At 42.4% G+C, this 24,942-nt stretch overlaps 2 protein-coding genes and 1 pseudogene across 4 annotated transcripts; all 3 read right to left on the bottom strand.

Annotated features, from left to right (window-relative positions):
- Positions 1–9,069: 9,069 nt before the first annotated feature.
- On the bottom strand, positions 9,070–11,642 carry LOC127031777 (olfactory receptor 10C1-like; annotated as a pseudogene).
- Positions 11,643–13,710: 2,068 nt separating this feature from the next.
- On the bottom strand, positions 13,711–15,988 carry LOC127031194 (olfactory receptor 10C1-like). 3 transcript variants are annotated; one of them, XM_050917958.1, is made up of 2 exons: positions 15,978–15,988; positions 13,711–14,632 (listed from the first exon to the last, which is right to left on the bottom strand). In XM_050917958.1, the coding sequence occupies exons 1-2, from the start codon at positions 15,986–15,988 to the stop codon at positions 13,711–13,713; spliced, it is 933 nt and encodes a 310-aa protein (XP_050773915.1). The 3 variants fall into 3 exon arrangements, with proteins under 3 accessions (XP_050773915.1, XP_050773916.1, XP_050773914.1); XM_050917959.1 differs by lacking the exon at positions 15,978–15,988 and adding an exon at positions 15,431–15,438; XM_050917957.1 differs by lacking the exon at positions 15,978–15,988 and having other exon boundaries at positions 13,711–14,655.
- A 6,860-nt stretch (positions 15,989–22,848) lies between these two features.
- On the bottom strand, positions 22,849–23,784 carry LOC127031218 (olfactory receptor 10C1-like). The gene has a single exon (XM_050917984.1). It carries the CDS (start codon positions 23,782–23,784, stop codon positions 22,849–22,851), a length of 936 nt encoding a protein of 311 aa, XP_050773941.1.
- Between the last annotated feature and the right edge of the window lie 1,158 nt (positions 23,785–24,942).

Here is a 24,942-nt window from a genome sequence, read left to right as displayed (position 1 = left end):
TAAACTAGGAAAGTACAATTTAGATGGGGCTACTATAAGGTGGGTGCATAACTGGCTGGATAACCGTACTCAGAGAACAGTTATTAATGGCTCCCAACCCTGCTGGATAGGTATAACAAGTGGGGTTCCGCAGAGGTCTGTTTTGGAACCAGCTCTGTTCAATATCTTCATCAACGATTTAGATGTTGGCATAGAAAGTACGCTTATTAAGTTTGCGGACGATACCAAACTGGGAGGGATTGCAACTGCTTTGGAGGACAGGGTCAAAATTCAAAATGATCTGGACAAATTGGAGAAATGGTCTGAGGTAAACAGAATGAAGTTCACTAAAGATAGGAAGGAACAATCAGTTTCACACATACAGAATGGGAAGGGACTGTCTAGGAAGGAGTATGGTAGAAAGAAATCTAGGGGTCATAGTGGACCACAAGCTTAATATGAGTCAACAGTGTGATATTGTTGTAAAAAAAGCAAACGTGATTCTGGGATGCATTAACAGGTGTGTTGTAAACAAGACACGAGAAGTCATTCTTCCGCTTTACTCTGCACTGGTTATGCCTCAACTGGAGTATTGTGTCCAGTTCTGGGCACTGCATTTCAAGAAAGATGTGGAGAAATTGGAGAGGGTCCAGAGAAGAGCAACAAGAATGATTAAAGGTCTTGAGAACATGACCTATGAAGGAAGGCTGACGGAATTGGGTTTGTTTAGTTTGGAGACGAGAAGACTGAGATGGGACATGATAGCAGTTTTCAGGTATCTAAAAGGGTGTCATCAGGAGGAGGGAGAAAACTTGTTCACCTTAGCCTTTATGATAGAACAAGAAGCAATGGGCTTAAACTGCAGCAAGGGAGATTTAGGTTGGACATTAGGAAAAAGTTCCTAACTGTCAGGGTAGTTAAACACTGGAATAGATTGCCTAGGGAAGTTGTGGAATCTCCATCTCTGGAGATATTTAAGAGTAGGTTAGATAAATGTCTTTTAGGGATGGTCTAGACAGTATTTGGTCCTGCCATGGGGGCAGGGGACTGGACTTGATGACCTCTCGAGGTCCCTTCCAGTCCTAGAGTCTATGAGTCTATGAATCTCACTCTCAGAGATGCGTCAGTAAGTTTTTTCCTCATACCAGACATCTTCCAGGCCTGGGCACAATTCTTTTCCCTGGTACAGCTCTTGTTCCAGCTCAGGTGGTAGCTAGGGAATTCTTCATGATGGCTCACCTCCTTTGATCTGTTCCACCCCTTTTTGTATAAGGTGGGAATCCTTTGTCTCTCTCTTGGTTTCCACCGCACCCCCCCCCCCACTGGAAAAGCACTAGGTTAAAGATGGATTCCAGTTCATGTGACCTGATAGCATGTCACTGTAAGACCCCAAGCCTTCATTCCTCCCAGCCTGACTCACAGGAAGGTTTGCTTGCAAACAGAGCCTCAGTCAATTGTCCTGGTTGATGAGAGCCATTAAAATTCCAAACCACCATTAATGGCCCACACTTTGCATAATTGTAATTGGCCATCAGAGTTATATTTCATATTTTTAGTTCCAGATACAAGAGCGGTACATTTATACAAATAGAATGATCATACTCAGCAGATTATAAACTTTGTAATGATACCTTACAAGAAACTTTTTGCATGAAGCATATTTCAGTTATATTATATTTACTTACTACTGCTTTTTTATAAACCCATATAGACTGCACAATGTCACAACTTCATCCAAATTACCGGAGGGGCCCTTCTATAAATTCAGTTGAGGAGGCAGCAAACTCAGACCTTGGGCATAAGGTGACCAAAAGAAAAAAAAGGTTTAAAAAGAAAAATCAGTGCAATTTGCACCAATTGGTCATGGTAGTTTTTGTGGAAAAATGACAGTAACTCACCTATAAGAGGAGGTGTTGGAGAAAAACAGCAGAAAGGAAGGAGTAAAAATCCCCTTCTGCCTGCTTGGCAGGTATATCATTCTCAAATCTGCCTTCAGTTACACCAGTGTATATCCAGAATCACTATTGATCCGAGTTCAGAGGAGTGATTCTACATTGTCAATAGTGTAAATTAGAGCTTCGTGAAATTTTTCAGACAAATAGTTTATTCACTGAAAACCGCAGACTAAAGTTCATGCAGAGTTCTCCAAATGGTTTTCATGGAACCAAAACACTGGAAACATTTCGGCAATGTCAAATACAAAATTTTAATTTCATTTTGATCTAGAACTTTATGTTTCATTTTTCAGGGTAAAGTAAAGTAAAGAATTCACAAAGCACCAAGGGGAGGTGATGGTGGTTACTTCTTTATAATCTTTACCCCAGTGGTTAGGGGACTTATGCGCAATGTGCAAGGCCCACTTTGATTCCCCAATGTATCTGTGCACAGGGCCGGCTTTAGGCTGATTTGACCGATTCCGGAGAATCAGGCCCCGCGCCTAAGAGGGCCCCGTGCCTTAGGCACCTTTTTAATTTTTTTTTTAAACTTACCCCGATCCCCGGCTGCGGTCTGCTCCGGGGTCTTCCATGGTCCCGCTCCTTTGAGTGAAGCGCCAGCGGGAGCGCGGCTTGGCCCCGCTCTCCCAGCTAGATCTCCAGCCGGGGCGGCGGGGCTTGCCGCGCTCCGGCTGGGGCTCCGGCCGGGGCAGCACGGCGGCAGGGCTTTACAGCGCTCCGGCCGGGGCAGCACGGCGGCGGGGCTTTGCGGCTCTCTGGCCCGGAGAGCGAGGCCGCGGGGCTTGCCACGCTCCAGCCGGAGCGTAGCAAGCCCCGCGACCCCAGCTGGAGCTCTGGGCCCTTTAAATAGCCCCCAGAGCCCTGGGACAGTGAGGGGCTCCGGGGGCTATTTAAAGGGCCCGGGGCTCCAGCTGCCTTTGCCACCCCGGTCCTTTAAATAGCTGCCGGAGCCCCGCCTCCCCCATGCATTCCCTAGCGCTCCCGCGGCTATTTAAAAGGTCCGGGGCGGGGTAGAAGGGGGTTTGGGGGCTACTTAAAGGGCTGGGGTTCCAGCTGCCTCTGCTCCACCCCCTGACCTGCCCACACCAGTCCGGCCCCCCCTGCCTGCAGCCAGCTCTGCACTCCGTGCCCACAGCCAGCTCCTGCCAAACCCCCTGTCCTGTCTCCAGCCAATCCCTACCACACACCCCTGCAGCCCTGCCCAAAGCCAGCCAGCCCCACACACACTGCTACCCGCACCAGCCCTGCACACCCTGCCCAGCCCGCACCCTCTGCTCTGTCTCCAGTCAACCCCTGCTGCACCCCACTGCCTGAAGCCAGCCAGTTCCACACTCCGCTGTCTCCAGACCTGCAAACCCCTGCTGCACCCCCCTGCGGCCCTGCCTGAAGCCAGCCTGCCCCACACCCCCTGTCTCCAACCAGCCCCACACCCTTGCCCTGCCTGCAGCCAGATCCTACCTCCAGTCAGCCCCTGCCCTACCTCCAGCCAGCCCCATGTCCACTGCTGCCCTGCAGTTTCCAGGGGAGTAACCCTGCACACCTGCTTCAATGAGGGGGGCAGGGAGCAGCTGGGACCAACACGTGCACACTCCCAGGGAGTGGCGGGGACCCACACATGTGAAATGGTGGTCATTAATAGCCAATCAACAGCATATATGATGCAATGTATATAATATATAATTTTATTATTCATATAGTTATGGAAAATAAATAATACATGAAAGAAATGGAAGGCTTTTTTTTCCACTTTTTTTTTAAGTCATCCCTGCCAGGGCCCTGCCGAAAATGTTTGAATTGGGCCCCGCACTTCCTAAAGCCGGCCCTGCCTGTGCAGAAGGGATTTGAAATTGGGATACTGGAGGAGAGCCCTAACCACTGGGCTATGGGGGAGCTCTCTCTCTCAAACTCTTCTCCTGTATCTGTTCTGTTTTGTATGATCTATTTCAGCAAAGGGAGTGTGATCCTTGGTCTCCTCTCACTCAAGTGAGCACGTTAACCACCAGGCTACAGCATCATTTTCATTCTCTGGCTCAAATGGCCCTGCAGGGTGCTAAGTAGTTTGTGCATAGGGCAGTGTGCTCCCATCCCCTTTTAAGAGTGAGAGAAGCACAAGATACCATCCCAGAACAGGGAAGGGTTGGAGACCCAAGACATGAGGCTCTCAGAAAAGGCACACAATGCAGCTAGCACTGTAACTGTGAAAGTCACACACATTAGTTAGTGTATGCAGTGTTGTGGTAGCTAGGTTGGTCCCAGGATATTAGAGAGAAAAGGCGAGTGAGGTTCAACAGAAGATGATTCACCTATGTTGTCTCTCAAACTTTAATTAGTTAATTCAACGATCCTATAGCACGGGGGAAAGGGGAACATGTTTCCCTCTGTTTCCCACTCCATTTTAAATCAAGACTGGATGTTTTTATAAAATCTCTGTTCTATGAATTATTTTGGGAAAGTTCTCTGGCCTGTGTTCTGCAGGAGGTCAAATTAGATGAGCACAATGGTTCCTTCTGGCCTTGGCATCTATGAATCTACGAACTGAGAATCTATGGGAAGAGATTTACCCAAGTGTATAAAGTTATTGCAGTGTCTTACTAGCTTTTATTTTTAAAGGAACAACACATGGCTTTCTGTCACCTAAACTCCTTTGACAATCCCAGCCTGGATGCATATGTAATGTGTTGAAGAGTAGCACTGAATATAGTCTAATGCCATTTGATCTACTAACAAGATATCTCCAAATGGAATGTGTTCTGATTCTGCTAGCCCCGTCTCAAAAGAGGATACAATAGAAATAGAGGGAGTGCAGATCTGGACAATAACAAGGATTACAAGAATGGAACAATTTAAAATAATATACATTGAAAAACATAATCCCAACTAAACATATAAAATGATGGGGTCTAAATTTGCTGTTACCACTCAAGCAAGAGATCTTGGAGTCAGTTAAAAAAGTGCAGTTAAAGTGCAGGGGCAGTTAAAAAAGTGAACAGAATGTTGGGAATCATTAAGAAAGGGACAGATAATAAGAGAGGAAAATGTAGAAAATGCTAATGGGAAGGGGGTACGTTTAGCAGATAAAATAAAATAAGAACAAGTTAAAAATCACTTAGAAAAGTTAGATGCCTGCAAGTCAACAGGGCCTGACGAAATGCATCCTAGAATACTCAAGGAGCTAATAGAGGAGGTATCTGAGCCTCTAGCTATTATCTGTGGAACTCTTTGCCACAGAATGTTCTCAAGCCCAAAACTATAACAGGGTTCAAAGAAGAACTTGATAAGGGGATGCAAAACCATGCTCTGAAGTGTCCCTAGCCTCTGTTTGCTGGAAGCTGGGAACGGGCGACGGGGGATGGATCACTTGGTGATTACCTGTTCTGTTCATTCCCTCCGAAGCACCTAGATGGACCATTCGTCTGATGAAGTATGGCCATTCTTGTGTTCTTATGCAACAATGCAAAGATGAGAAGTTTGCCAGAAACAAAAGAACTGGTTGGGGAAATATTTTCCCTCATGGACAATTTTGATGAAAATAAAAGTGTTTTCTCATTTCTTCAATATTTTTGAAGTGTTTTGAGTTTTCACTGAAAAAAACACAATCTCCAATTTTTGTTTTGATTTGTTTTGTTTTTGGTTGTCAAACATAATTTTAAAAATAACACTTTGGTGATTATCTCTTTTTCAATGAAAATATGTTTATTTTATTTTATTTTACTTTTAGGAAATGGATTATTTTGGTGAAAATTTCCACTAAAAATATAGAATTAAAAATTTACCTGTTTTGAAAGAGACACTTCATCTGTACTGTCTTGAACAGTGATCATATATATTCCATTCGATTGCTCTCACACACACACATGTAGTTCACAGCTTCCATCCATCCATCCTGCATCCAGCTAAGTCTAAGACAGACATCACATATGTACCTGTGCACTACAATAGCAATCATAACTAAATAAATACTCACTAATTAGAGTGATCCATTGTCATCATTCATACCTGAAAGAAGCTCTTTCTTTGATGTAGGCTCTCATGTTATTGTTAATTTCAAATCAAAAAGACCTGGGGGATTTTTATTCTTTCTCACTCTCCTCCCACCTTCCACTCCTTCCTGTTTCAGGGATCTCACAAGTATTGTGGCACATGCTACCAAAGGGTTCTATAAACATGTTTCTGTAGCTGTGAACAAAAGCAGTTTTATCCATTACATTGTGATCCCTGAAGAGATATTCTGTCTATTCGCCTCAGGTGGAAAATGAGATATTTTTGACCAAGGGTTTTGTTTTTGTTTTTGTTTCTGTCAAAGCAGGGGTCGGCAATCTTTCAGAAGTGGTGTGCCAAGTCTTCATTTATTCACTGTAATTTAAGGTTTCATGTGCCAGTAATACATTTTAACGTTTTTAGAAGGCCTCTTTCTATAAATCTATAATATATAATTAAACTACTGTTGTATGTAAAGTAAATAAGGTTTTTACAATGTTTAAGAAGCTTCATTCAAAATTACATTAAAATGCAGAGCCCCTGGACCGGTGGCCAGGACCTGGCCATTGTGAGTGCCACCTTGCGTGCCGCCTTTGGCACACATGCCATAGGTTGCCTACTCCTGTTTCAAAGTTTCAAGTGGAGCCACCAAGAGATTGGATTATTTTCATAGTTCATGGGCCAACTTTTCTAAAACAGTGGTTTTCAACCTGTGGTCCACAGACTATGTCTAAGGGGTCCACAAAAAGTGACTATGAAAATAAAGTTTCAGATCCCACATAAGGAATTCAATTTTTCAGATAAATCAAAAGCATGTGACTACTCCTACAAGACAAAACCCGAAGTGTTGTCATTACCATTGATGCCCACAGTTTAGCACCCTTTCTCACGCATCTGAACATTTGCAACATTTATAGTTGAATTCTGTTCAGTCAGTTTTCGGTCACAGGCTTCTATGGCAGGGGTCTGAATACCATAGCTTGAAATTCCAAAAGAGTCTGCCCCTGCATTCAAAATTTTTCAGGGGTCCACAAATGAAAAAAAGGTTGAAAGCCACTGCTCTAAAAACTTCTCAACTCAGCCTCTAGTTTTGTGCAATTTGTGACATGATCTTACAAATATACAGTATGTGCCTGTCCCCTTCTCTTCCCTTATCTTCTGCTGCCTCCTGGTGCCCATTATACAGTATAGCTGCCCCTTCCCCACCCCGACCCTTTGCTGCACCTAGTACCCATTATACATTATAGCTGGCCCTTTTCAATCCCTTACCCTCTGCTGCACCCTAAGGTCTATTATACAGTATACATTGTACAATAATCTATTCTTCTTAACAAATAGAAGGTTGAGGAATGACTTGATTACTGTCTATAAGTATCTACTTGGAAGAAAATATTGAACTGTGATCTCTTTGAAATAGCAGAGAATCATAGAATCATAGAAACACAGGACTGGAAAGGACCTTGACAGATCTTCTAGTTCAGTCCCCTGCACTCACAGCAGGACTGTGTATTATCTAGAGCGTCCCTGACAGTTGATTGTCTAATCTGTTTTTTTAAAAACCTCCAATGCTGCAATTTAAAACCAAAGTCAAATAGGGAAGGTTTTTAAGTCGAGATGCTTGGGAATTTTTTGTAGGATGGATTTCTGGCAGAAAATGCAGTTTCCACAACAATGAATTCCATCGGAAAACTTGAAATGGGAATGTTAGGTTTTGAGTCAGTTCGATTCAGATGAGAATATTTCGTTTCTTGGAACTGACCCAAAATTATTTGTTTCACAGCAGTTCAAAAAAACATTAAACCGCATTTCCCTATCAGTGCATTGCCTTCTGGGAGTTGTAATTCCAGTCCCTATTCTTTCTTAAGGGCCAGGCTCCCTGAAGGTCTACATCACCGGTAATACAATGTGGAATTCCACCTTCCCACATTCCATGATGCATCATGGGAGTCATATGTCTCTGGATGGATTATGAGGGAGATAGTACATTCAATGAGCCTGTTTCAGATGGGAGAATGGAGCCATCTGGTCAGCTTAATGAACCAAAAATAAACATTTTTATTGCTGGAATCTCAAAATGTATTATGATATGATAGGGGTCTATAAAATCAAGACTAGTGTCGAGAAAGTAAATAAGGAAGTGTTACTTACTCCTTCTCATAACATAAGAACTAAGGGTCACCACATGAAATTAATAGGCAGCAGGTTTAAAACAAACAAAAGGAAGTATTTCTTCACACAACGCACAGTCAACCTGTGGAACTTTTGCCAGATGATGTTGTGATGGCCAAGACTATAACAGAGTTCAAAAAAGAACTAGATAAGTTAATGGGGATAGGTCCATCACTGTCTAGTAGCTAGTATGGGCAGGGATGGTGTCCCTAGCCTCAGTAGTTGTTGATTATCTGTTCTGTTCATTCCCTCTGAAGTATCCAGGATTGGCTACTGTCAGAAGACAAGATAATGGGCTAGGTGGACCATTGGTCTGACTCAGTATGGCCATTCTTATGTTCTTAATAAAATGTTTCAATATTTCCAAATCACAATTTTTCAGAATTTTAATTCTATGAAAAATTTAAAACTTTTATTTTTTTATCCTCATTTGGAATGAAAACAAATTTTGAAATGCCAGCTTTTCCTGGGGGACAGGAATTCCAATTATTATCCAGCTCTGCTTTTAAATGACCTATGCAATACTGAGGTCCCCACTACAGCATCCCAAGTCAAACTACCTATAAGAAAGAGGACCACTGGTGTCATAAAATATAATGGTTAGAGCTGGCTCATTATCAAAAAAAAAAAAGTAAAATATTTTGAGTTCCTTTTCCTCCTACCAATTTCTATTATCAACATTTCTGACAAAATATTTGAGAAATTCAGAAAAGGTCAACCACCCAAGGACACTTTTCTATTGAACTGAAATGTTTGTGAATTAGACCTCGTAAAGCAATGTTTTTATTTTGTATTTTGTTTTTTCCCCAAAATATTAATAGATTTTAAGGCCTGAGGAGGATTCAAGTAATAATACAATAATATTCTAAAAATGATTTTTTCCCCTCATTTCTTGTGTTAAAATTAAAACATTAAAGAAAAAATTTCATGGAAAAACAAAATTCAGTAAATTTCACCAGCATTATATTACACAAGGGAAACATCTCCATTATGATTGAGACACTACTTGGCAGATATTTCTCAGAGGCTCATGTGACTGAAGGAAAATTATCTGATTTTTTAAAAATATTTTCATTGTTATTTTCCTCAAAGCATCTTTCACTTCCTTCTTCCTGAAGCTGTAGATAACAGGGTTCAAGAGTGCAATCCTCACTGAATAGAAAAGAGAGGACAACTTGTCCACACCCAGACCGTAGCTGAATTTGGGGTGTACATATATGATAAGGGCAGTCCTGTTGCACAATGTCACCATGATGAGATGTGAGAAGTAGGTGGAGAAGGCTCTACGCCTGCCTTCAGTGGACCTAATTCTCAGGATGGTGGAGATGATACAGATTTAGGACACCAGGCTCAGCAACAATGGCATCATGAGGGTGAAGGCGGCAACCATGAAGATCTGGATCTCAATTCAGTAGGTGTTCCAGCACGCCACCTTCAACACTGGCTGGATATCACAGAAAAAGTGATTGATCACATTGGACCCACAAAAAGGAAGTGTGAAGACAGAGGTTGTGTGCCTCACTGCCACCAGCATGCCACAGATCCACAAGCCACCTGTCAGCTGGATGCAAACCCTCATATTCATAATGGCAACATAGTGCAATGGGGTTACATATTGCACTGTAGCGGTCATATGCCATAGGAGGAAGCATTCAGTAATGCCAAAGAATAAAAAGAAAAACATCTGCACAGCACAACTGGAAAAGGAAATATTTTTATTTTCTGAGAGGAGATTGGCCAGCATCTTGGGTAGAGTGACTGAGGTGTAACAGAGGTCCAAGAAGGACAAGTTCCTAAGGAAAAAGTACATTGGTGTGTGAAGGGTCGGATCGACATATATGACGATGATGATGAGAATATTGCCCAGGACTGTGACAATGTAAATACATAGGAACACCACAAACAGAATGAGATTCACGTCTGGGTGGTTAGAGAAGCTGAGAATGACAAACTTAGTCACAGTTGGCACCTAACCCCACCAAAAAACCACCAGGGATGAGGACATCCTTCAGAATTTTTAGCTTAGTGGTTAGGGTGCCCACTTGGGATGGGGAACAACCCTGTTCCAGTCCCCCCTCCCACCACCGAGTCTCACAAATAGATGGGAATTGAACAGAGGTTCCCCTTCTCTCACGTGAATGCCTATGGGATATTCCAGTATGGTCTGGCTGCAGTCCTTCCTGTTGAAGCTGTTTCACTTTGGTTAAATGCATGAATATTCTTTGAGGCAGAGAGTGTGTGAGACTGACTCACCTGTGTGGTGGTTAGTGTAATCCCCTGGAAGCTGAGTGCCCTGGGTTCCTGTCCCCCTGCTCCAATGACTTTTAGTTGTTTGTTCAAGTGGAACAGTTCCAACAGAAGAGACCAAAAGAGCCCCACATCAGGATATCCTGTAACCAGGGGTTATGACAGTCATTTGTGATGTAAGAAACCCTGATACAAATCTCTTCTCCTCATCAGACAGATGGGGAACCAAACTGCACGGGGTCTGCCACATCCCATGTGAGTGCCCTACCCACTGAGCTAAAGGTTCTGAGACAGCTTATTCTGCACAACCTCCTCCTCCATTGTTGTTTTTTTGTTTTTGTTTTGTCTTTTTGCGAGAAACCCCAGAAGCACCTAACTCTTTGAGAGGACTTCCTGGTTGTGGAACCCAAGACATGGGAGGTACCTCTCTTCAGTCCAGACTTTGTCACTGAACACCTGTTGAGGGGCATGGCCTAGCACACATCCCTCAACTCAGCATCTCCAATTAGTTAGTTTAGGCAGTTCCCAACTCAGCATTCTGGCTTTTATGGATCTTATTATTTAGTGCCTATTTCCCTCTACTCATTGTACACGGATCCTTGGACCCTAACTCAGGGTCTGTGAATCCCAACTTAGGCCTTCTCAGATGGAGAAAAATGCATAATACTCGATGAACCCTTGGCTAACAATGAATTCCCCAGGGGCAAAAAAGATCATGTAATGAAGGATTTTTCATGTCCCAGGACCTCACAATCATAAAAATAAGCTGACCAACTGTGAACCAGCAACCTCTTGTTGCTAAATTTCAGAGGGCATGGCGGGTGGAGCAGAGGTATTTTAAGGGATTCTATAGGTCAGATATCTGCATATTAGTTCACCAACGGGTGGCATGTAAGTAGCCCTGTGGACATCATAATTTTTGTGAAATGCATGGATGGCTAATATTTAAAAACGTATGCATCTGTACTGGAAATGACGTTCTTAAAGTCTGAAGGTAAGGAATGTTACCAGGAGATGACACACCTAGGACATGGGCCCTTCAGGTAGTTGGTAACAGATGCTTATCTTCCTGTCTAGTCATGTGTGCACTGTATATTGTCTGCCTCATAATTTTAACTTACTTGTATACTGAGCCAAGTGCTGATTAAGAGATTGTGATATCTAGAAGAAAGCAAATATGCAGGAATAATCAATCAGCAGGAGGGCCTCTTGTTTATGAATACAGAACAAAGGGCAGTTCAATATATCTAGGGGTGCAACACATTCCCTGTATCCTTCCCCGAGGAGACAAGCCAACACTGTGTTTTGTTTCATGAAACAGGAGGTCACAGCCAGCCTGGCTGTAAAGTGCTGGAGAGTTATATTTTATTGGACAGGGGAGTACGTTGTTACTCATAGACTATAAGGTCAGAAAGGACCATCGTGATAATCTAATCTGAACTCTTGCACACTGCAGGCCCAAGAACCTCATCCACACACTCCTGTAAGAGATACCTAACCTCAGGCTGAGTTACTGAAGTCCTCAAATCATGGACACTAGACAAGGAGGGCTCTGAGTTACTACAGAGAATTCTTTCCCAGGTATCTGCCTGGTGAGTCTTGCCCATGTGCTAAGGGTCTAACTAATCACCATATTTGGGGTCAGTAAGGAATTTTCCTCTGGGTCAGATTGGAAGAGAACCTGCGTTTTTTTCAGACTGGTAGCCATGTTAGTCTGTATTAGCAAAAACAACGAGGAGTCCTTGTGGCACCTTAGAGACTAACAAATTTATTTGGGCATAAGCTTTTGTGGACTAAAACCCAATTCATCAGCTGCATGGAGTGAAAAATACAGTAACCAGTATATATATTGCAGCACATGAAAAGATGGGAGTTGCCTTACCAAGTGGGAGGTCAGTGCTAACTAGTCCAATTTGATCCAGGTGGAAGTGGCCTACTCTCAACAGTTGACAATGAGGTGTGAGGTATCAACAGAGGGAAAGTTACTTTTTGTAGTGACCCAGCCACTTTTTTCACCTTCCTCAGCATGGGTCACGGGTCACTTGGAAGCTTAAACTAGTGTAAATGGTGAATTCTCTGTAGTAACTCAGAGCCCTCCCCATCTAGTGTCCTGTCTCTGGCCAGTCTTCATTCTTGTTTTCTTGAAGGCATCTTTCACTTCTTGTTCCTGAGGTTGTTGTTAATTAAATCTAGTCTCTAGAGAGTGTGTTAAGTAATAGTCGTCATCCAGGGTCTGGTTGGGAAGCATGGCCTAGTGGGCATAGCTGCAACAGCTGACTGCCAAAACGATTGTGAGGAGAGGAGCCTGAGTCCTCCCACTCCACCGTGCTCCAACCCTGGGCCCTGGCAACCTCTCATTTGTTCCACCTGCCCCGGAGTGTTTCATCCAAGGCTTTCCACTGGTGGGGAAATCCAAACCAAAAGAAGAGGGTTACCAATGTCCAAGATCCACAGGATACTTCCCTTTCTGGTTGTCTCTAGTGTGGGTCCTCCCTTCCCTCAGGGAGGGCCCCTTTGGGCAGTTGTCTGAGAGCCTTTAGGCTTCCCTCTGCTCTGCACTGCTGGCGCTGTGGGCTGCAGGTCTGCTCACCTCCAGCTCTGCCACTCAAATGAGTTAAATCCCTGTTTTTGAATGCCTCCAGCAGATGGAGCATTTGCTGCATGTGGGACCCAGAGGGGGGTGCTGGCTCAGCCCAAGATAATCCCTTCTTGCCCAGTGTTGGGTTTCTACATCACAGTTATGATTTTATTTTATATGTAACCATTGGTTTCCAATGCTTCTGCCTACTATCATTTGAATATCTGTGCTTTATTTAATAAACTTACATTTGATTTAACTATAAAGCAACCCTGGATTGCCCAGGCAAGCATCACAACAACAATGCAAATTTACTCTTAGACCTTGGATGTCCCATGAAAGTTTCTCTATCCAACACACATTTCTGTCATCAGCTTTCAGAAGAAAAAGGTCATATGGGAAATTTCAACCAGTTCTGATTAAAATAAGGAAGATTTTTTCATAAAATCCAGATATACTTGAATTACAGAATTACAGCTGCTCATACAATGGGAAGGGGAGAGATGACATTTCAAATTTTTCCTTTCTTTTTCTTTATTTTATTAGAATTAATTGCTTTTAAGGCCAGAAGGGGATTTCAAATGAGTAAATTAATTAATATTTCCTCATTTGTTTTGTCAACATTCAAAATATTAATGAAAAATTTCCTGGAAATACAATACTTCAGAACAGGTTGACCAGTTTGATAAAGGGAAATTCTTTGTAGAGTTCAGATGCCAGTTGGTCTCTTCAGAGCTGTAAAGTCCCCTTAGAGTTTAGTCAGTCCACGGATGACAAACCTGATGAAGGAAAATAATCTCTGTCTTAACTGAATATCTTCATTCCTGTTTTCCTCAAGGCATCTTTCACCTCCTTGTTCCTGAGGCTGTAGATAATGGGGTTCAAGATCGGAGTCACCACTGAGTAGAACAGAGAGAGTAACTTGTTCACATCTGGAGAAAAGCTGGACTTGGGGCGCACGTACATGATAAGGGCCATCCCATAGAACAACGTCACCACAATGAGGTGTGAGGAGCAGGTGGAGAATACTTTGCACCTGCCTTCGGCAGAGCTAATTTTAAGGATGGTGGAGATGACAAAGGTGTAGGAGACCAGGATCAGCAACAATGGCAGAATGAGGATGATAGCAGCACCCACGATGATCTGGATCTCATTCCAGTAGGTGTCCCCGCACACCAGCTTCAGCAGCGGCTGGATCTCACACAAGAAGTGGTTGATAACATTGGGTCCACAAAAAGGAAGTGTGAAAATAAAGATTGTGTGCTCCAGGGCCACCAGCATGCCACAGATATATGAGCCACCAGACAGCTGGATGCAAACCCTCTTATTCATGATGGCCGTGTAGCGCAGTGGGTTGCATATGGCACAGTAGCGGTCATAGGCCATAGCAGCTAGGAGGAAGCACTCTGTTCCACCAAAGAATAGAAAAAAATACATTTGTACAGCACAGCCAGCAAAGGAGATGGTTTTGTCTTCTGAGAGGAGATTGGCCATCATCTTGGGCAGAGTGACCGAGGTGTAGCAGATCTCCAGGAAGGACAAGTTCCCGAGAAAGAAATACATGGGAGTGTGAAGGGCTGGATCAACACTTATGGCAATGATTATGAGGATGTTGCCCAGCATTGTGATGATGTATATGCATAGAAACACCACAAACAGAATGATATTCCCATCTGTGTGGTTAGAGAAGCCAAGTATGACAAACTCAGTCACGGAGGTCTTATTTCTCATTTTTTCCTTGATCAACATACATCATCTTGAGAAATAAAAAGAAAAACTACATATTAGTTTGGTATAGTGAATTAAATTTATTTATCTATTAATCTATATTCTTTCACCTCTCTCTCCATGGAACCATAACTCTGCCTGTCTGATCAGGACTGACAACATTTTGGACCAATTCTCTTATTACAAGATAGTAAATCCAGAGTAACTTCACTGAAGTCAATGGTTTCCATTCTTTCCTCAGTATCGCTGGCTTTATATTAGTGTATGTTAATAAACTCAATGGAAATGCACCTGTTCTATACTAGCATCGGAAGAAAAAATACTTAGCTCAATGACCTTATATAAAACAGAGGTGCAACCAGAATCAGGTTGAACAGAGTCACACTGGTATAAGTAATTTCAAAATCTGCACTCAAGTTTCTTGGAACATGTACATTAAAATAATATATCACCATTTATTTAATTCTCAACAGGAATGTGGCACAATCTGGGAAGCTACACCAATATACTTCAACTGAGCATATGGACAGATTTATCGTAATTTCACTGCATGGCAATTCCAACCCTCTATATGAAAAACACATGTGGAGGTTATGCTATTCACTGTGCTACTCTATAGCATACACACACACACAATCACACACACATATAATCTAATGGCCTATTTCTCCTCTCTTCTTCACGAAACTGACAACAGTCCACTGACTTCAGTGCCAGTAATCCTGATCTGATTTACTTTGTCCTCTCTTTCTTCAGCCCTCCACCTGTTTGTGCTCAACTCTATCTACCCATAAACTTTCCCATTTTCCTCACATCATAAAACTTTACTAATCCTCTTCATTTCATCAATTCTATTTTTACTTCAGAAAGTAAGGGTGCTCACCCAGAGTCAAATCAATGGTCCATGTAGCCCAATACCTTGTCTTCTGACAGTGGAAGGTGTACGATGATTCAAAGGAGATGAATAAGTACAGAGCCATTAATGAATGATCCATCCCCTCTCATCAAGTCCCAGCTTCTGATAGTTAGAAACTTAAGGAAACCTACAGCATGAGGTTGTGTCCTTGGCTATCTTCGATAATAGCTATTGATGGACGTATCCTCCATTAACTTATCTAGTTCTTTTTTTAACCCAGTTATACTTTTTGTCTTCACAACATGCCTGGTAATAAGTTCCACGCGATCACTGTGTACATATGAAGAAATAATTCCTTATGCTTGTCTTAAACATGCTGCCTACTGATTTCATTGAGTTATCCCTAGTTTGTATGTTATGCAAATGAGTAAATAAGACTTCCCTTTTCATTTTCTCCACACCATTCATGATTTGATAGAAGTCTAACATTTCCCTCATTAGTTGTCCCTTTTCTAAGCTTAATTATACTATGATAAATCAGGAGTAGCTTCACTGGAGCCAGATGAGTTGCAGTAACATTATATTCTGGTAAGGAAGATGAGAACATGTGTCTCTCCTTGTGTAAACCATCTAGATCATGATTGTAAAAATTATTGTCCTCTTGAATGTATATATATATGGGAATCAGTTTTTACTGAGTGCATTTTTTCATTTCATTTATATCTGAGATCTGCTCCTCACTAAAATTGTACCCTGAGTCTTCACCAAAACTCCAATAATGAATTATTACTGAATAAATATATTGGCAGTCTCCTAAGTCTCTTTGTCAAATTGCATCCGAAGAAGTGAGCTGTAGCCCACGAAAGCTTCTGCTGAAATAAATGTGTTAGTCTCCAAGGTGCCACAAGTACTCCTGTTCTTTTTGAGGAGACAGACTAACACGGCTGCTACTCTGAAACCTGTCAAATTACAGTTATTTATGGCATCCCTATGAAACTCATTGCAATTAATGCAGTCATGCCAGTAAAAAACAGGAGGAAAGCTACGGTAGCCAAACATCTACCCTATCTGATGTACACAGTCAGTTCATCGAAGTCCACATGGTTCCATCAGTGTAAACTCAATTAAGTGAGATCAGAGCTGAGGAATTAATTTCCTTTTTCATATTACTAACTATCTTTGATCAAAAAACAGAATTTATATGCCCCATGGTAAATACAAAGATTTCAAAATTTCATTTAATCACAAACCAGGATGAAAAGGCAAAATATCTGATTTTATTATACAAAATTATATATTCCAAAAGTATTTTGTTGGAATCTTATGAATACATGATGAAATGTTTCATTTCAATCATCTAACAATATTTCATTTTTGCACATTTGAATGATATCTTCCATGTAATCATTTTGAATTGAATAAAATAGACAAAACTTTCTGATGTCCTATCCAAATTTAGACAGAATCAATATGTTGCAATGTAAAAGGTTTTGATTTAATCAAATCAGCATTTTCTGCACTCAGTTGAATATCTGTGCTTGGAACTTTAAAACAGAGCACATTTCAGTTCAAGAAATAATGGGAATTTAAGGAGACTCATCTAGATTCAGCACATTTAGAAGAATCCAAAAGAAATATAGTCAAAACAAAAAAATTCTCACCTCCTCCATAGGCCATGTTCATCTCCTTTCTGTGATCAAAACCAAATTCAGTATCAGAAGAAATGGGAAAATTTAACAGCTTCTTTGGAAACCCTGGGGACCTGGTCTTTGATTCACCTCAAATCCCCATTGTATGAAGCCGTATCATGGCTATTCAGGCAGTGTCTTCCTTCAGTTAACATCAATACCAAATAGTTGACTTCAATAGGATTACAATTTGGCACAGAATATTTGCATCTTTGGTTGTGTGTCAAAGTTCTAAGTCCTGTGGGCACCTTTCGAAATTCCACTTCTCATAACCAAGCAAAGGACTCACAGTTTGGTCCAAATACAGGATGCCTCCAGCCAAACGCCATTGAGTGCAAACAATTCCCAACCAAGTGAAATGGCAGGATCGTTGCATCACATCACAACTACAGAACCGAGCCCAGGCTACCTTTGACAAATGATAACTTCACAAAATCAAAGGGAAGATTCTTAAAAACAATTAACAGCATCTTCATCTACAAAAGCCCCATTATTTTCCATGTGAATTAGATTGGCAGAACCTGTTCCTAATTAATCAAGGGTAAAATTTTCTAATCAATCTAATCTAAATAATTTTCTAAACATCTAAGTGATTTACAAGCTTAAGTATTATTTCTGCAAGTGACTTAGGCAGCCAGGCCCATGTTTATCACAGTATGTACATTCCTAATTCCTATTGACTTGACTCAGAGTTAGGCACCTGAATGACCAGAATCCTTTGAAAATATGTCCTTTAATGCACGTCAATGGAAACATTACCCCAAGACTCATCCTCGTTGTGAGGAAGGGTTAGGGTTAGATTCACAAAGAGAGTTTGGTGCCTAAATGCCACTTTAGGTGCCCAAATCCCAGATTTAGCTATCACTGGTGTTTGCAAAGCCTTATAGGCAGCTCAGTTTCTTGATGTCAATGTATCCTTGATACCTGTTTGTAAGGCTCTCGGCATGAGCACTGTGGCCTCTCTCTAGGCATCTGGATTCATAGATTCCAACGACAGAAGGGACTGTTGTGATCACACCATCTGATCTCCTGTATTCCACAGTCCACAGAACTTCCCCAAAATAATTCTTAGAACAGATCTTTTTTGAAAAATATCCAATCTTGATTTAAAAATTGTTAGTGAGAGAGAATCCACCAAGACCCTTGGTTAATTGTTCCAATGGGTAGTGTATGCCCTACTTCTGGTCTGAATTTGTCTAGCTTTAATGTTCAGCCATTCCCTCATATTATATCTTTTTCTTCTAAATTGAAGAGCCCATTATTAAAATATTTGTTCTCTCTGTAGATACTTATACGCTGTAATCAAGTCACCACTTAATATTCTCTTTCTAAAGCAAAATAGATTGAGCTCCTTTAGTTCATCGCTGTAAGGCAGGTTTTCTAATCCTTTAATGATTTTCATGGCTCTTTTTCTCTGAAACCTCTCAAATTTATCAGTAACCTTCTTGAATTGTGGACAGAAGCAGTAGACAGCATTTCAGCAGTGGTTACACCAGTAGCAAATACAGTGGTGAAATAACCCATCTACTCCTGCTCGAGATTCCCCTGTTTATGCATCACAGGATGGAATTAGCTGTTTGGCCCAAAGCATTGCACTGAGAGCTCATGTTCACCTGATTTTCTACTACAACCTTTCCAGAGTCACTGTTTCCCAGGATAGAGTCTCCTATGCTGTAAATATGGCCTGCATTCATTCTTTCTAGATGCATACACTTACATGTAGCTGGATTGAAAAGCCAATTGTATTGCTTGTTCGCAGTTAACCAAGTGATTCAGATCTCTCAGAATCAGTGACTCTAGCCATTTCATTATTTTCTACAGCTCTAACTTTTGTGTCACCTACAAATACAATCCAGGTAATTGATAAAAATCTTGACTAGTGAAAGGCTAAGTACTGATACCTAAAGGATCTCGCTAGCCACATTCCCCTAAGTGATGATTCCCTGTTTACAGTTAGTTTTTGAGATCTAACAGTTAGCTAGTTTTAATGTATTTAATGTGAGCTGTCTTAATTTTATGTTGTTCTATTTTTTTAATAAAAATGTTTAGTTCCAAGACAAAGTTGTATATAAGGCTCAGTGAAATCCACAAACCAGCGAAGATGGAATCTTGGTGGTTCCTCCACTGGGCTGGGTCCTGCATCCACTCAATGACATACCTTAGGAATCTCCAGGAATAAACCTGAGCTAATCTAAGCAACGGGTCTTACTCAAGGCACTGATTATAAACACCTGATAGACACTTAGATTAGAACAAACACACCTTTATTTAGCAATTTAAGAAAATGTAATATAATGGGCTGAGAATAATTAAAAATGTCACAATCAATTTAAATCAGCAGGAGGCACACAAATAAATCAATTAATAAATACAGTGTACAGCAGTGAATGAAACTTAACCAGCTTACATTTGCACCTGCACCAGTTACCCCACCCTGGAATGTGCCTTCCTCTCAATGTAAGAGTTCTAGACACTTGCATGGGCCTGCTAGAAGATTTTGAACCTGGGGACAACATTTTGCTAGTCCAATAAAGCCATCCAGCCCAGACAACAAGGGGCACAGAGCTGCTAACCTGGGCTCATTAAGTGCTTTGTAAGCCCTCTGAAGGTGGGAGTTTTTACAACCAGAGATCAATAACCCTGGATTGATGATAAGACCCCTTAATAGGCAACTAGGGTTGGAGTGGACCTCAAAAGGTCATCTAGTCCAATCCCCTGACAGATTTTTACCCTGGTACTCTAAATGGCCCCCTCAGGGATTCAGCTCACAGCCCTGGGTTTAGTGGGCCAATGCTCAAACCACTGAGCTATCCCTCCCCCTTTCATTTCTTTTCAGACTCAGACAACCTTTTTCAGTCTCATTGCTGTCTCCATTCCCTTGCAAGCACTTTCCCAAACTACAAAGGTGGTGGTTACTCAAATTTAGGGTTGCCAAACTTCTGATTACAGAAAACCGAACAGTTTTGGCCCAACTCCAGCCCCATCCTTCTCTGAGGTCCCACCCCACTCACTCCATCTCCCGCACCTTCTCTAACTCACTCAATTTCACCGGGCTGGGGCACAAGGTTGGGCTGTGGCAGGCAATGAGGACTCTGGCTGGGAGTGCAGGCTCTGAGGTGAGGCTGAGGATGAGGGGATTGGGGTGCAGGAGGGGGCTATGGGCTGGACCCAAGTGATTCAGAGTGTAGGAGGGAGTGAGGGTTCTAGCTGGGGGTACAAGCTCTGGGGTAGGGCCTGAAATGAGGGGTTCCAAGTGTGGGAGGGAGCTCTGGGCTGTGCCTGGAGGTGGGAGCACAGGATGGGATTAGGGCTCCAGCTAGGGGTGCAGGCTCTGGAGTGGGGCTGGTAATGAGGGGTTTGAGGTGCAAGAGGTGGCTCAGGACTGAGGCTGAGGGGTTGAGGTGCTGTAGGAGGTGTGGGCTTCAGCTGGCGCTTACCTCAAATGTCTCCCGGAAGCAGTGGCATGTCTTCCTTCCATCTCCTAGGAGAATACACAGCCAGGTGGCTCAACGTGATGCACCATCTGCAGGCACCACCCCTACATCTCCCATTGGCTGTGGTTCCTGGACAATGGGAGCTGAGGAGCCGGAGCTCGGAGCAGGGGCAGCACACAGAGCTCCTTGACTACCCCTTAGCCTGGGAGCCAGACGGGAGACATGCCGCTGCTTCCAGGGACCACGCAGAGCCAGGGCACGCAGGGAACCTGCCTTATCCTGCTGCGCTGCCGACTGGACTTTCAGTGGCCTGGTCAGCACTGGTTACTGGAGCCACCAGTGTCCCTTTTCTGCCAGGAGTTCTGGTCCAAAACCAGATGTTTACAACCCTGCTCACACACTCTTCACTGCAGACCCACTTCAGTCAGTTCTGGGTACAGCAACATTCTCTGCACTGGCTCCAGTGAAGCCCAACACTAGCTGCCCTGGTTCCTGGCTAGGGCCAAGGTCCCAGCAGACTCTCAATATCAGTTTCTGGCTTTCTAGCAGCAGCTTAGCAGCAGTCCTGGCTTGCAAAGAGCTCCACAAAGAAATCTCCACACACACACTGCTGGCAGGATATCAGCTCCCCACCAAGATGGAGCCCACTGCATGGTCTTCCTGCATCCCTTTGAAGCAGAAGTGTCTCTCTTTTTCCCAAGGCATCTTGGGAGTTGTAGTCTCCAAGGCTGGATTGCAGCACTCAGGATTTTCCCGACTGTAACAATGCCAAACCAGTTCAGACACCACTCTAGTAGAGGGTACCTACAGTTAGGACATCCAGCTGGGGTATGGGACATCCCTTGTTCAAGTTCCCCTCCCCTGGAAAAGGACCAAGAATTTGAACAAACATTTCCTGCCTCTCATGGCTTTTTTTGATAAATACTTGCATATTCATTAGGCCAAAGAGCATGTGAGAATCACCCTTTAGTTTGGTGGTTGAGGTTCTCCCCTGGAAGGGGGCAGCCCCAGGAACCAGGTGCACTGCTCTGACGACTCTTTAATTATTTATGTAAATTGGAATGCTATTCAACAGGTGAGGCTGAGGGAACCTCACACCAGAATATCCCAGAGCTCAGTTGTTAAGGCACTCATCTGGGAGGTGGAAACCCCCTCTACAAATCCCTTCTCCTCATCAGATAGATAGGGAACTGAATGGGGGTCTCCCACTTACCAGGTGTGTACCAAAGCTTCTAAGCTAAAAGTTATAGGGAAGCTGCTATTGCACCCAACTCCTCCTCCATTGTTTCTTGCAAGAAACCCCTCAGGAACCTACCTCCAGAAGACAGTTCCTTCCTGGACATCACAAGCAGAGAAAGACACTTCACTTCAGTCTGGACCTAGGCACTGGACTTGTGTTGAGGGGCAGGGCTTAGCATACATGCCTCAACTCAGCATCTCCCACTAGCTAGTTTATCCTGGCTTTTGTGGAGCCCATTGTTTGGAGTTTATCTCCCTCCTCTCATTCTACAGGGAAGCTAGGCCCCAAACCCAGGCTTTGTGAAACACAGTGGTTTTCAATATGCCTAAAATTTAGGCATGGTGAGAAGGAGACATATTAATCATACTGGATGTACCCCTGATGAACAATGAATTCCTAGTGAAAAATAGATGTTGTGATTAATGGTTTTACGTGTCCCGGGACCAAAGAATGATATGTATGAGTTCACCAGCAATGCAGATTTCCTCCTAGACCTCAGATATACCATGTGCAATCTAATTATAAATATCAGAGGGGTAGCTGTGTTTTAAATACTTAAATACTTCTACTGAAGCTGAAAAAATAATAGCAAAACATTTTCAAGCTCCTCCACCCAATACATGTTTTTTTCTTTGTGTCTAGTGATGAGAAATCTTTGAGGAATTTAGAAATTTCAGCCAACTCTAATTTAAATATGAGAGATTTTTCTACAAAATTTAGATACACTAGAATTAGAACAGGTCGAAAAATGCAAAGAGGGAGCAGTGTAATTTTCTAAATAGTCACAGATTTTTAGGACAGAAGGGGATTGAAAAAATCCTCATTTCTTTTGCTGAAAATTCATAATTTTAATTACAAAAACTAATTGAAATACAAACTTCAAAAAAAGTTTTCCAGCACCACATTTGATTAGATAAATTTCTTCATAATGTTGAGATGTTTCTTCCATGCTGTAGAGTTTCTTGAAAGGGCATAACCCAGCTGAAGGGAAATTATCTATATTTCTGAAAGAAATTTCTTCATCCCTATTTTCCTCAAAGCACTTTTCATCTCCTTGTTCCTGAGGCTGTAGATAATGGGGTTCAAGATCGGAGTCACCACTGAGTAGAACAGAGAGAGTAACTTGTTCACAACTGGAGAGAAGCTGGACTTGGGACTCATGTACATGACAAGAGCTGTCCCATAGAACAATGTTACCACGATGAGGTGTGAGGAGCAGGTGGAGAAGGCTCTGCGCCTGCCTTCAGTGGATCTAATTTTAAGAATGGTGGAGATGATACAGATGTAGGATACCAGGATCAGCATGAAAGGCAGTATGAGGACAAAGGCAGCACCCAAAATTATCAGGATCTCAATCCAAGAGGTGTCCCCGCACACTAGCTTCAGCACTGGTTGGATTTCACAAAATAAGTGGTTGATTACATTGGATCCACAAAAAGGAAGTGTGAAGACAAAAGTTGTGTGCCCCATGGCTGCCAAGGTGCCACAGATAAATGAGCCACCTGTCAGCTGGATGCAAACCCTTTTATTCATGATGGCAGTGTAGTGCAATGGATTGCATATGGCACTGTAGCGGTCATAGGCCATACAAGCAAGCAGGAAGCATTCAGTAACACCGAAGAATAGAAAGAAATACATCTGTACAGCACAACTGGCAAAGGACACGATTTTACTCTCTGAGACCAAGTTGGCTAGTATCTTGGGTAGAGTCACTGATGTGTAACAGATCTCCAGGAAAGACAAGGTCCTGAGGAAGAAATACATAGGAGTGTGAAGAACAGGATCCACACTTATGATGATAATGATGAGGCTGTTGCCCAGCACTGTGATGATGTAAATACATAGAAAAACCATGAACAAACCAGGATTCATGTCTGGGTAATTAGAGAAGCCCAGTATGACAAACTCAATCACAGAGGTGTTTTTTCTCATTTTCTTCTTCAGTATAATTCAACTTGAGAATTAAAAAGAAAAACTGCATATTAGTTTGATACCTTAAATCAAGTCAAACTGACATGTAATCTATCTATCTATCATGACTTGTCCACTATCTCTCCACACATACATCCCTCTGTCTGTCTGATATGAATCAGGACCGACGCTATTTTGCTCCAGTTCTCCTGTCAGAACACTGTCAATCCAGAATAACTTCAATAAGGTTGATAGTTTGCATTCTTCTCTCAGTTCCAACAGGTTTATACAAGGTATCTTCCTAACCTCAGTGTAAATATACCTTTTTCACTAGCATCAGAAAGGAAAAAAAAAACTTTGACCGATGAAATTGTACTTGTGTAAACCATGAGTGTGAGCAGAAACAGCTTCAGTGGATTTACACTGATGGAATTAGATGTCAAAAGCTGCCTCCAAGTCTTTTGTATGTTAAGATAATATATAGCAGATTTTTGCCTGATGTGTGGCACAATCAGAAAAGTTAGGCCAATATACATCAGCTGAGAACATAGACTTGTTTATCATATATTCACTGCATGACAATTCCAACAGACTACATGGGAATACATGTGGGAGTTATGTTATGCATTGTGCTACAGACATGGCTTGTTTCTCCTCTCCTTTCCACGACATTGGCAACAGTCCATTGACTTCAGTGCCCTTAATTCTGATTTTATTCACTTTGTCCCCTCTTCATTCATGCCTGTACCTTTGTTTGTGCCTCTCTTTATCTACCCATTAATCTCTCCCTATTTCCCACATTCTAAACCTTTTGTATTCCATTTCTTTTCTACTAATTGTCCTTTTACTGACACCACGATAAATTAGGAGTAGCTTCACTGGACCCAACTGGGTTGCATGAATATTACAGTATGGTAAGGAAGATTAGGGTCCATATTTCTCTGTATGGGTACATTAATACTGCACAGTACTTAGGGAGGCATACATGGTATGACCCTCTAGCTTGGCAGTGGAGATGGCGAAGCGTGACTTAGGTGAGTAAAGACATGCATGATCCTTAGGGTATGTATCCTACTTGGCTCTCTACATACCTTATCAATCTCTCCCCCATCTACACTTCTATTTTAGCAGTGTGGTGTCCTGCGAACTCCCACCTGCTGGAGCCTTTCCCAATACAGA

The sequence above is a fragment of the Gopherus flavomarginatus genome, chromosome 11 (genome assembly GCF_025201925.1).
Source record: "Gopherus flavomarginatus isolate rGopFla2 chromosome 11, rGopFla2.mat.asm, whole genome shotgun sequence".
NCBI classification, from domain to species: domain Eukaryota; kingdom Metazoa; phylum Chordata; order Testudines; family Testudinidae; genus Gopherus; species Gopherus flavomarginatus.
The sequence above is the reverse complement of the archived record's forward strand: the minus strand, read 5'-3'. Positions and strand labels throughout refer to the sequence as shown.

Coding starts and splice junctions, on each gene's coding strand:
- LOC127031194 (XM_050917957.1), bottom strand. CDS start 14,655: ATGTTGATCAAGGAAAAAATGAGAAATAAGACCTCCGTGACTGAGTTT.
- LOC127031218 (XM_050917984.1), bottom strand. CDS start 23,784: ATGAGAAAAAACACCTCTGTGATTGAGTTTGTCATACTGGGCTTCTCT.